This window comes from Scyliorhinus torazame, chromosome 7, assembly GCF_047496885.1.
Source record: "Scyliorhinus torazame isolate Kashiwa2021f chromosome 7, sScyTor2.1, whole genome shotgun sequence".
In the NCBI taxonomy this organism is placed as follows: Eukaryota; Metazoa; Chordata; class Chondrichthyes; order Carcharhiniformes; family Scyliorhinidae; genus Scyliorhinus; species Scyliorhinus torazame.
This window is the reverse complement of record NC_092713.1, coordinates 211,034,942-211,047,894: the sequence shown is the minus strand read 5'-3', so window position 1 is coordinate 211,047,894 and position 12,953 is coordinate 211,034,942. Positions and strand designations below refer to the sequence as shown.

The 12,953-nt window shown below is 49.7% G+C and overlaps 1 protein-coding gene across 2 annotated transcripts in view; it reads left to right on the top strand.

Moving 5' to 3' along the window:
• The window catches only part of rab24 (RAB24, member RAS oncogene family), a 43,021-nt gene extending 30,433 nt beyond the window's left edge, over positions 1–12,588 (top strand). For both annotated transcript variants that reach the window (XM_072512048.1, XM_072512047.1), the window contains exons 7-9: positions 8,986–9,036; positions 9,326–9,388; positions 9,737–12,588. In XM_072512048.1, coding sequence (XP_072368149.1) covers positions 8,986–9,036; positions 9,326–9,388; positions 9,737–9,804 — 182 coding nt within the window. In that variant the 3' untranslated portion in view covers positions 9,805–12,588. The remainder of the gene's footprint in view (positions 1–8,985; positions 9,037–9,325; positions 9,389–9,736) is intronic.
• The last annotated feature ends 365 nt before the right edge of the window (positions 12,589–12,953 follow it).

The following is a 12,953-nucleotide window of genomic DNA, read 5'->3' as shown; positions in this document are numbered from 1 at the left end:
AAACCCTAAATGAAAAGCCTGGCTCACCCACAACTACCGCATCTGATCTGGTCCCACACCCGAAGGTGAGTTTCCTGCAGGAACACCACATCGGCCCCCAAACCTTTGAAATGGGGAAAAAACCCTTGCCCTTTTTACTCCAAGACCCCCACCTTCCGTTGGTAATTATGAAAGCGGATACTCACCACTCACAGCAGCTCATTTGGCCTTGGCTTTTGCCTGAGCACCCGGTGACCTCTGTCCAATTCCAGGGTGGGAGACACCTCATCCTGTTCACAGACCAAGAAAACATCCCCGCAAAGTAATGAGTTGGCTTCAAGCCCTCTGATCCCACTGGCAGCCCCACCACCCTGCGGTTTAACCATCTTAACCTGTTCTCCAGATCTTCCACATTCAGCCACAGGCCTATGTTGCTATCCACCACCATCGTAATCTCACCCTCCAACAAAGCAAGCTGATCCTCGTGTTGTGACTGGGTCTCTCACTTCACCTTAACCCCCTCCATGGACACCCCGTCCTATAAAATCCTCCCGTAAATCGTGGAGCCTCAGTAATTGAATATGTTCAAGACCGAGGTCAATAGATTTCTGGATACCGATGACATTGGGGGTAGGGGAATAGTGCAGAAATGGTGTTGAGAAAGATAAGCCAGGATCTATGTAAATGGCGGAGTAGACTTGATGGGCCAATGTTCTGCTGCCCAGGCACGAAGCTCTGGAATTTCCTCCCTACACCTCTCCTCCTCACTCTCTTCCCTACACCTCTCCACCTCACTCTCCTCCCTAAACCTCTCCACCTCACTCCCCTCCCTTCACCTCTCCACCTCACTCTCCTCCCTACACCTCACACTCCTCCCTACACCTCTCCACCTCACTCTCCTCCCTACACCTCTCCACCTCGCTCTCCTCCCTACACCTCACTCTCCTCCCTACACCTCTCCACCTCACACTCCTCCCTACACCTCTCCACCTCACTCTCCTCCCTACACCTCACTCTCCTCCCTACACCTCTCCACCTCACACTCCTCCCTACACCTCTCCACCTCACTCTCCTCCCTACACCACTTCACCTCACTCTCCTCCCTATACCTCTCCACCTCACTCTCCTCCCTACACCTCTCCACCTCACACTCCTCCCTACACCTCTCCACCTCACTCTCCTCCCTACACCTCTCCACCTCACACTCCTCCCTACACCTCGCTCTCCTCCCTACACCTCTCCACCTCACACTCCTCCCTACACCTCTCCACCTCACTCTCCTCCCTACACCTCACTCTCCTCCCTACACCTCTCCACCTCACACTCCTCCCTACACCTCTCCACCTCACTCTCCTCCCTACACCTCTCCACTTCACACTCCTCCCTACACCTCTCCACCTCACTCTCCTCCCTACACCTCTCCACCTCACTCTCCTCCCTACACCTCTCCACCTCACACTCCTCCCTACACCTCTCCACCTCACTCTCCTCCCTACACCTCACTCTCCTCCCTACACCTCTCCACCTCACTCTCCTCCCTACACCTCACTCTCCTCCCTACACCGCTCCACCTCACTCTCCTCCCTACACCTCTCCACCTCACACTCCTCCCGACACCTCCCCACCTCACACTCCTCCCTACACCTCTCCACCTCACTCTCCTCCCTACACCTCTCCACCTCACACTGCTCCCTACACCTCGCTCTCCTCCCTACACCTCTCCACCTCACACTCCTCCCTACACCTCTCCACCTCACTCTCCTCCCTACACCTCACTCTCCTCCCTACACCTCTCCACCTCACACTCCTCCCTACACCTCACTCTCCTCCCTACACCTCTCCACCTCACTCTCCTCCCTACACCTCTCCACCTCACACTCCTCCCTACACCTCTCCACCTCACTCTCCTCCCTACACCTCTCCACCTCACACTCCTCCCTACACCTCTCCACCTCACTCTCCTCCCTACACCTCTCCACCTCACACTCCTCCCTACACCTCTCCACCTCACTCTCCTCCCTACACCTCACTCTCCTCCCTACACCGCTCCACCTCACTCTCCTCCCTACACCTCACACTCCTCCCTACACCTCTACACCTCACTCTCCTCCCTACACCTCACTCTCCTCCCTACACCTCTCCACCTCACTCTCCTCCCTACACCTCTCCACTTCACACTCCTCCCTACACCGCTCCACCTCACTCTCCTCCCTACACCTCACTCTCCTCCCTACACCTCTCCACCTCACTCTCCTCCCTACACCTCTCCACTTCACACTCCTCCCTACACCTCTCCACCTCACTCTCCTCCCTACACCTCTCCACCTCACACTCCTCCCTACACCTCTCCACCTCACTCTCCTCCCTACACCTCTCCACCTCACACTCCTCCCTACACCTCACACTCCTCCCTACACCTCTCCACCTCACTCTCCTCCCTACACCTCACTCTCCTCCCTACACCTCTCCACCTCACTCTCCTCCCTACACCTCTCCACCTCACTCTCCTCCCTACACCTCACTCTCCTCCCTACACCGCTCCACCTCACTCTCCTCCCTACACCTCTCCACCTCACACTTCTCCCTACACCTCTCCACCTCACTCTCCTCCCTACCCCTCTCCACCTCACTCTCCTCCCTACACCTCTCCACCTCACACTCCTCCCTACACCTCTCCACCTCACACTCCTCCCTACACCTCTCCACCTCACTCTCCTCCCTACCCCTCTCCACCTCACACTCCTCCCTACACCTCTCCACCTCACTCTCCTCCCTACACCTCACTCTCCTCCCTACACCTCTCCACCTCACACTCCTCCCTACACCTCTCCACCTCACTCTCCTCCCTACACCTCACTCTCCTCCCTACACCTCTCCACCTCACTCTCCTCTCTACACCTCTCCACCTCACTCTCCTCCCTACACCTCTCCACCTCACTCTCCTCCCTACACCTCTCCACCCCACTCCTCCCTACACCACTCCACCTCACTCCCCTCCCTACACCTCTCCACCTCACTCTCCTCCCTGCACCTCTCCACTTCACTACCCTCCCTACACCTCTCCACCCCACTCCTCCCTACACCTCTCCACCCCACTCCTCCCTATACCTCTCCACCTCATTCTCCTCCCTACACCTCGCTCTCCTCCCTACACCGCTCCACCTCACTCTCCTCCCTACACCGCTCCACCTCACTCTCCTCCCTACACCGCTCCACCTCACTCTCCTCCCTACACCTCTCCACCTCACTCTCCTCCCTACACCCCTCCACCTCGTTCTCCTCCCTACACCTCGCTCTCCTCCCTACACCTCTCCACCTCACTCTCCTCCCTACCCCTCTACACCTCACTCTCTTCCCTACAACTCTCCACCCCACTCCTCCCTACACCTCTCCACCTCCCTACACCTCTCCACCTCGTTCTCCTCCCTACACCTCGCTCTCCTCCCTACACCTATCCACCTCACTCTCCTCCCTACACCGCTCCACCTCACTCTCCTCCCTACACCTCTCCACCTCGTTCTCCTCCCTACACCTCACTCTCCTCCCTACACCTCTCCACCTCACACTCCTCCCTACACCTCACTCTCCTCCCTACACCTCTCCACCTCACTCTCCTCCCTACACCTCTCCACTTCACACTCCTCCCTACACCTCTCCACCTCACTCTCCTCCCTACACCTCTCCACCTCACTCTCCTCCCTACACCTCTCCACCTCACACTCCTCCCTACACCTCTCCACCTCACTCTCCTCCCTACACCTCACTCTCCTCCCTACACCGCTCCACCTCACTCTCCTCCCTACACCTCACACTCCTCCCTACACCTCTCCACCTCACTCTCCTCCCTACACCTCACTCTCCTCCCTACACCTCTCCACCTCACTCTCCTCCCTACACCTCTCCACTTCACACTCCTCCCTACACCTCTCCACCTCACTCTCCTCCCTACACCTCTCCACCTCACACTCCTCCCTACACCTCTCCACCTCACTCTCCTCCCTACACCTCTCCACCTCACACTCCTCCCTACACCTCTCCACCTCACTCTCCTCCCTACACCTCACTCTCCTCCCTACACCGCTCCACCTCACTCTCCTCCCTACACCTCACTCTCCTCCCTACACCTCTCCACCTCACACTTCTCCCTACACCTCACTCTCCTCCCTACACCTCTCCACCTCACACTCCTCCCTACCCCTCTCCACCTCACACTCCTCCCTACACCTCTCCACCTCACTCTCCTCCCTACACCTCACTCTCCTCCCTACACCTCTCCACCTCACACTCCTCCCTACACCTCTCCACCTCACTCTCCTCCCTACACCTCACTCTCCTCCCTACACCTCTCCACCTCACTCTCCTCTCTACACCTCTCCACCTCACTCTCCTCCCTACACCTCTCCACCTCACTCTCCTCCCTACACCTCTCCACCCCACTCCTCCCTACACCACTCCACCTCACTCCCCTCCCTACACCTCTCCACCTCACTCTCCTCCCTGCACCTCTCCACTTCACTACCCTCCCTACACCTCTCCACCCCACTCCTCCCTACACCTCTCCACCCCACTCCTCCCTATACCTCTCCACCTCGTTCTCCTCCCTACACCTCGCTCTCCTCCCTACACCGCTCCACCTCACTCTCCTCCCTACACCGCTCCACCTCACTCTCCTCCCTACACCGCTCCACCTCACTCTCCTCCCTACACCTCTCCACCTCACTCTCCTCCCTACACCCCTCCACCTCGTTCTCCTCCCTACACCTCGCTCTCCTCCCTACACCTCTCCACCTCACTCTCCTCCCTACCCCTCTACACCTCACTCTCTTCCCTACAACTCTCCACCCCACTCCTCCCTACACCTCTCCACCTCCCTACACCTCTCCACCTCGTTCTCCTCCCTACACCTCGCTCTCCTCCCTACACCTATCCACCTCACTCTCCTCCCTACACCGCTCCACCTCACTCTCCTCCCTACACCTCTCCACCTCGTTCTCCTCCCTACACCTCGCTCTCCTCCCTACACCTCTACACCTCACTCCCCTCCCTACACCTCTCCACCCCACTCTCCTCCCTACACCTCTCCACCCCACTCCTCCCTACAGCTCTCCACCTCACTCTCCTCCCTACACCGCTCCACCTCACTCTCCTCCCTACACCGCTCCACCTCATTCTCCTCCCTACACCTCTCCACCTCCCTACACCTCTCCACCTCACTCTCCTCCCTACACCTCTCCACCTCGTTCTCCTCCCTACACCTCGCTCTCCTCCCTACACCTCTCCACCCCACTCTCCTCCCTACACCTCTCCTCCCTACAGCTCTCCACCTCACTCTCCTCCCTACACCGCTCCACCTCACTCTCCTCCCTACACCGCTCCACCTCATTCTCCTCCCTACACCGCTCCACCTCCCTACACCTCTCCACCTCACTCTCCTCCCTATACCTCTCCACCTCGTTCTCCTCCCTACACCTCTCCACCCCACTCTCCTCCCTACACCTCTCCACCTCACTCTCCTCCCTACACCGCTCCACCTCACTCTCCTCCCTACACCGCTCCACCTCATTCTCCTCCCTACACCTCATTCTCCTCCCTACACCTCACTCTCCTCCCTACACCTATCCACCTCACTCTCCCCCCTACACCGCTCCACCTCACTCTCCTCCCTACACCTCACTCTCCTCCCTACACCTCTACACCTCACTCTCCTCCCTACACCTCTCCACCTCACTCTCCTCCCTACACCTCTCCACCCCACTCTCCTCCCTACACCTCTCCACCTCGCTCTCCTCCCTACACCTCTCCACCCCACTCCTCCCTACACCTCTCCACCCCACTCCTCCCTACACCTCTCCACCTCACTCTCCTCCCTACACCTCTCCACCCCACTCCCCTCCCTACACCTCTCCACCTCACTCTCCTCCCTACACCTCTCTGTCTCGTTCTCCTCCCTACATATCTCCATCTCACTCGCCTTCCTACACCTCATTCCCCTCCCTACACCTCTCCACCTCACTCCCCTCCCTACACCTCTCCACCTCACTCCCCTCCCTACACCCCTCCACCTCACTACCCTCCCTACACCTCTCTGTCTCGTTCTCCTCCCTACATATCTCCATCTCACTCGCCTTCCTACACCTCATTCCCCTCCCTACACCTCTCCACCTCACTCCCCTCCCTACACCTCTCCACCTCACTCCCCTCCCTACACCCCTCCACCTCACTACCCTCCCTACACCTCTCCACCTCACACTCCTCCCTACACCCCTCCACCTCACACTCCTCCCCTACACCTGGTCAAACTCCTTTTGCCTCCTGGGCCTCCAGATGCCTTTTGGCTTTGACCAGGGCCACAACACCCTTCACCGCAGCTTGTATGTCTGAATTTGTCTCATCTCGGTGTATCCTCAACACTCTTGAGAGGAATGTCCTCCATCCATCCCCTGATGAGGGGGGGGGGCTTCTCATGCTGCGGGTCGGTTCCTCCCACTGGCCAAATCCAAGTTTTGCAGCCTCGTGTGCTGGTCGGCTCGACCAATTGCTGTTTGACCAGGCTCTTCCCACTCCTGGTCTCCACGCGTCCTCTGGACTGGTAGTTATTTGGCATCTTTCCTTCTATCTTCGTTTTGTTAGTGAAGTGGGGAACGATTGCTTCGTTTGCTGGCGTTCTTCGGGCAAAAAGTGCCTATTTTCCAGTTTCGCGTGAGTAGAGCCACCAGACGTGCGTCTTCTCAGCACACACCATCACCGGAAGTCCATATTTTGTTTTATAATGCTCCTGTGCAGAATCACAGTACGTTTTTTGCTAAAGGTACCATTCAAATACATGTTAATCATTTGCTGAACCAGGCCTACAGCGGTATACATTAGGTAATGGGACAACTCAATGTTTGTCCAGTTAAAATTTTGGCGAAAATGTGAAAAAGATTATTTTTTTCCAATAATTTAGAATACCCAATTTTTTTTCCAATTAAGGGGCAATTTAGTGTGGCCAATTCACCTATCCTGCACTTATTTTTGGGTTGTGGGATGAGACCCATGCAGACATGGGGAGAATGTGCAAACTCCACATGGACAGTGACGAGGGGCCGGGATCGAACCCGGGTCCTCACGGCCGTGCAGCAGCAGTGCTAACCACTGTACCACCATGCTGCTCTCCACTAAACCTCATCTGATGATCTCCTTGGAAAGTCAAAACAAACTGAGGCAAATGACCCTCTGACTCCTTAAAGCAATTGACCAGACTCCAGGAGGTAGCAGCAATTTGTATATCCTCTTTAACTCTGCTAAGCCACAATTTATCTTCCACAACCCAAATTGTCCTCTCCTCTCATGAACTTGTGAAGTTTCCATTTGAAGGGTTTGAGAAATCCATACTCGACACACTTGAGTAATCTGTTCCAGAGGCCGAACGTTTTCTGTACCGGCTAAGGATTAAATCTGCATGTTCTAGATTAATATCATCATTCTCCATCTCAAATAACTTATCCATTTGGGTAGAATCTATTCCTTTCACCATTTTAAAACATTAGATATATCTGCCACTGTCCTGTATTGCTCTGTAGAAAATATAATGCCCCCCTTAATAAAATGTTTAATTTTCTGCACATTTTGATCAGTGTTGACTAACAGGCCACTTTAAGTGCCGTTACATCATTAGTTCTTGTTGTCATCTGTATATATTCGTATTTAACTGCTGTTCTGATACCTTTCAGTTACTGTTTAGCTAGCTGCCCCATTTTTGAGTCCATACTGTATTTTAAACATAATTATTTTTATATATTGAAGAAGATTAACTTTCAACATGTTTCGACTTAACTTTTTACGGTCAAGTTACCACAGATCTGATAATTTTTGGAAGCACTGAAGCATTTGGAATAGTTTATAGTGTGTGTATTTTTATTTGACATTCTCTGCTTACAGAAACAAATCTTGTAGTTACATATTTCATATCATCGGAATGTTCCAAAATGTCTGCAGCCAATTATGAACCAGCTTTGCTGTTCCGGGGTAACAAATGCAGCAGCCAATTCATCTGGAGCCAGCAGTGAGATGTATTAGCAGATTATCTGTTTGGTGCTCTTTGTTGAGGGAGAAATGTTGGTTCGGAGAAGTTCATGCATCTGAGAGGGCAGACTCAGCATAATAGTTTATTTCAAAGACTGTACGTACAACAGCGGAACATTTCCTCAGTGTTGAGTGCAGGAACATGGGTGTTGTTAGCCTAGAAGTGTTCCTGACATCTATCTGCATAGATGTTGTGACCTGTGTCAGAATTTCCAAATGGTGCAGCATTTTACTAAACTGTGAATGTTTTGTGAATGAAAGATTACGGATCTGTATCTTTCATTATTGCGTTGTTCCTGGGTTAAACTTCAAAGGAATTGTAACATCTATCTCACCAGGCTTCTGTCCCTCCCCCCACTCCTCCTAGTCAGCGGCCCTTCTGAATTGATTTCTAAATGTGAGCGAGGGGATTATTTGGAAGAATAATAGCAAAAGTAATGGTCAGGGACCTTCTCAGGTGCATTTTACTATGTTTTTTCAGCACTGGTAAATTAACCTCTATATCCAGGAAGGAGTATTTTCCTGGTTTTTGTTTCAGGTAGTTTATAGCCTAAGTCACGTGCTGACAGTGTTTAACTTGCCACATCTTAAAGCCCAGTTAGGCCCTTTCATAAATCCAGTAAGGCAAATACAACAATAGTTTCTGATCAACCCTTGGGCTTACTTCTGTTGCCCAGGTACTGAAGAGCTAAAAGCATGCTCTGTTTTTTTCAGGAGTGAGGCTTGCTTATGGAAGTGCTATTTGTGTTGAATAAGATAGAATTCAAAAATGTAACACACACATCGCTGCATAAAGCCATTATCTTGCATGTTTTCTTTTCATCGTGATTTCAGACATTTAGTGAATACAACACAAAGTCAAGCATGTTGTGCAATTGTTTTTTCATACTGATTTCTGCTTTGTCGTCAATGTGCCAGTCATGTGCAATGTTTATTCTTCAGAGATCAAAGCCAAGCTGTTTGAAACCTCCAGTAAGACGGGCCAGAATGTTGGTAAGTTTCTATTCTCTATGTGTCACATCATAGCGCTCTCATTTCCCTCTCCCTCTGTGAAACATTGTAATAATGTTTTGATGAACAGAGGAGGTGTAATGGGATCCTGAACTGGAGTGGAAGGTTTTCTGATGACGTCCTGAAGAAGTCTGGAGGATTTCGTAATCGGACTAGAATGAGGAGTTGGGTAGGGGGCGGGGGGGGGTGGGGGGGAGAGAAAGAGAGAGATGGTGTAATCTACAGGAGTTTGGATTCAACAAACCAAAATCTTTTTATTCTCTTGTTTCAGATGAACTTTTTCAGATAGTAGCAGAGGATTACGTTAATGTAACAGCCTTCCAGGTGATGACAGGTAAATAGATGGGGATTTGGGATTTACCAGATACGAATAGGAGAGGAGTCTACATGTTGACTGTGCGGATAGCTCCGGCCATTCAAAGTATATGAGAGAACAACAAAGTCTGGGGTGCATGCGTGTGTGGGCACTGACCATATGATGTGATCTGGGGTATTTTCTGTATTTGAGATTGGTATATGACAGGATTTGAGGATTCACTTGTGTGTTAGAATTAGTACAGGATGGTCGATTTGCCATCTACAAGTAGGGTTTTTGCTGTATTTGAGTACATGATGGGGTCTGGGGTATTCATTGCATTAAAGCCTCATGGGTCTTTATGTACTATTTTCTATTTGTTTTCAGAAGGTAATGCGGTGAACCTGGCTGCGAAGAAGAAACCAACCTACTTCTTTGGCTGTTGTCACCAATAGCATCTGATTTATAAAGACCCATTTGCCAATATTTTAAGGAGAAATTCTATGCCAATTCACTGGACTGAGACTCCTTGTTCACAAAACTGTTTGAATATCATGGTCTTGAGATTTTTCTGAGACTGGATCCATTGTAATGTGACTACTAGGGAACCGTGTCCAAACGACAGTCTGACCCTTGAACTGAAGTGACCTTTCCTGCTGGAATACTACGATCAGCACATCTCTGAACTTGTTGTGGAGACTGTCTCAGGACACTCCTTCTCGCACAGCTAAATGTGTATGGCTTTTTATATTTTAGAACCTGGCCAAGATTTTGTGCACGATGTACCTTTGTTTTGCCTTTACTGATTTTGTGATAATTTAATTTTTTGTGTTGCCCCTTGAAAGAAGTGGCAGATTTCGGGAGTATTTACCACACCAAGCAAGGTGCCCTACACCTATTGTGCGACATGCGTGGCACCAAGATTCCAGGATGTCACCTTTCCACGTATGTTGGTCATAACATTGGTTTGAATTTTTGGCACAAAGGTGCATTAAGCTTTGTGATTTTTTTTGAGACTGCGTCTCAGCTATGTTGCATAGGATACTATAGTACACAACCTAACCATATTAGTATTGGACCCCAACTCTTCCTGATGACAGTCTTGGCAGGACAACCTCTAGCAAGCCGTTTGTGGATGCTTTTCAAGAAATTCTGTAACAGAACTGTGGCACTATTTCAGAATCCGAATGCTGTGTGTGTTTGATTCTGGTCTTGCTCATGGGAGGGGATAACTTGTAAATTGGTGCCTCAGTAGGAAAGCACTGACCAAAACTAGCCAGTCACAATGCATAGGCAATGTTGCCTGTTGTAGAGTGAAGGAAGGGAAAATTACTTACTGTGGGGGAAACGCGGCACACAGGAAATGAGATACCAAGCTATGTTTCAAATGGAGGATGCTGTTGCAGCTGAACCTTTGTACCAGAAAAACAAAACTGACTTCATAAACCGTGGATTATGTGTTTGGATTCAAAAGTAAGGCAATGATGGAAAGTGTACAACCACTGAAACGTCTGCCCACCTTATCCCAGATGCAAGGTGGAGTGGGCTATACCCTTTATATGACGCAGGTTACATGTTTGGTGATAAGATTTCATTGCCATGTGTATTGGACCTCGCGCATCAGAGATAAGAACCAGTGTCATGGGCAGAGATCAATATGTCTCTTTTAGATACCAATGTTCTCTTGCATTCCTGTTCCTTTGTCCTGATTTAGTTGGAACACTAATGGCTTCTACCTGTGATTGCTGGTGCAGGACACATGGCTGTAGGCACAGATTACATCACTGTTCTTCAACTGATAAGTTAAAGTGACAAATAAACTCCAACAATAGCTTGTTGCATTGTTACTGTAATCATTGCAGCACCATTAAGTATAATTTGCATTTCTAAATGTAATTTCTCCTTTCTGCTCTCCTTAATGACCCCACCATCTTCTTCAGCTACAAGGAAACCATTGTAACACCAATCCTTTGGTCCTGGACCCTGTGTTCAGGGCAGGCAACATTTCCAGTCCCCTTCCAGTTTGAAGATTCCTGATTTAGCAGCTTGACTCGACCACAAACCTAATCTGAAAGTTCTTTGCAACTAGAAAGAGTCATATCCGAGTTGAGCTCATGTGGTGTACAATTTAACGTTGGGGAATATAAGAAAATTAAATCATGTCCCACCAATTAATTTGAATGGAGGCTTTTTGAATTTGGGCTGAGTGTCTGCAGAAAGGTGAAATGTTTGGAATTTGGTTTGAAAACAGATGGTGCTTCCAACACTGACTTACCTTAATTTTCAACCATAATGGCAGCTCCATTTGTACGATTGAGTTGACAATGCTAGCTTCTATAAGCTAAAGATTGCTTCTAGCTGAACTCCCATTGGAATGAATGACTTTAGCTGGGGCCCTTCTCTGCTCTGAGCAACCATATATTCCTCAGTATTGAAGCATTTAAAGCTGTATATGTGCAAAACTTCAGGTCTTGTAATACATTAAAAGCTGAGAGGTGCAAAGTTGTCTTTCAGGAAGACAGAAGAGAGTACTTGAGAGTTAATGAATGTTGGTGTGATTTGCTGAACTGAGGGCAAATGGATTAATTCCGACTTGGAACAGAGCACAGGCATGAATTTAAACTGGCGCCACTCATGGCAAGTTTTAAAGCACTGCACTAGAAATATTATGTTAGATTCTTTCAAAATAACTCCGTCTGAGGGAATGTTTGCAGAATGATTGCAAAGTACTTGCTGGATTTCCTGGAATGGCAGATAAGTCAATTCTTGCAAGAGGCAACAAGACATTGTCTCACTGTAAGGAGCGCATTTGTCGATCTAAAGGGAATGCTCGTGTGGTTGAGATTCATCTTCAAATACAGTAATAGCAACTCCAGATAATTCAGGTGATCTTCTATACTTATGTTTCACATGTTGGATGATTTACGGCTACAGCCTGGCTCCCAAGTGTTGGGACTGTCTAAAACTTCTGTCACAGCCAGATCAGAGGCATTGCTTTTTTGATCGAAGTCTTATTTATTTTGCATGTGCATTGTGGGAACCCAACTCTTGGTGCTGTGGAGTCAGTGTATCTGATAATGCACTGGTCCTCTGTGAATAAACCTAATAAAGCTGGTTAACTTGTATCACTTAACACTACCACCTGTATTAATTACTGAATTTTGTGTTGAAACTTTTGTTACAAAGGCATTCGATTTTGATTTTAATGTAGGAGTATGATTAAATGTACAAAGCTTTGACATTGCGTGAATCACTTTATTTGAAGTAATTGCTATTATTATATTTAAGAATGTCTGCTTATTTTTGCACTTGCAAGATAATGGCCTCTCCTGCATGGCCTAGTCTGGCATCTGGTTTAAGCCAGACTACAGTAATATGTTGTTTCATAGTTTTCCACGTTCACCTCCCTTTGTGCAGAGATGCATGACCTTAGCAAGGGTGGTGTACATAGTTGGCCTTTAGTAAGTTCCTGGGACAAATTAGCTGCACATCATTCTTTCATCATTATCCAGTTCTATGGGTCCAGGAATGGCTGTGACACCCTGCAGTGATAAAATATCCTTTAAGCCCTCAATGTCCAGCTTTGTATGGAGAGTTTGTTCAC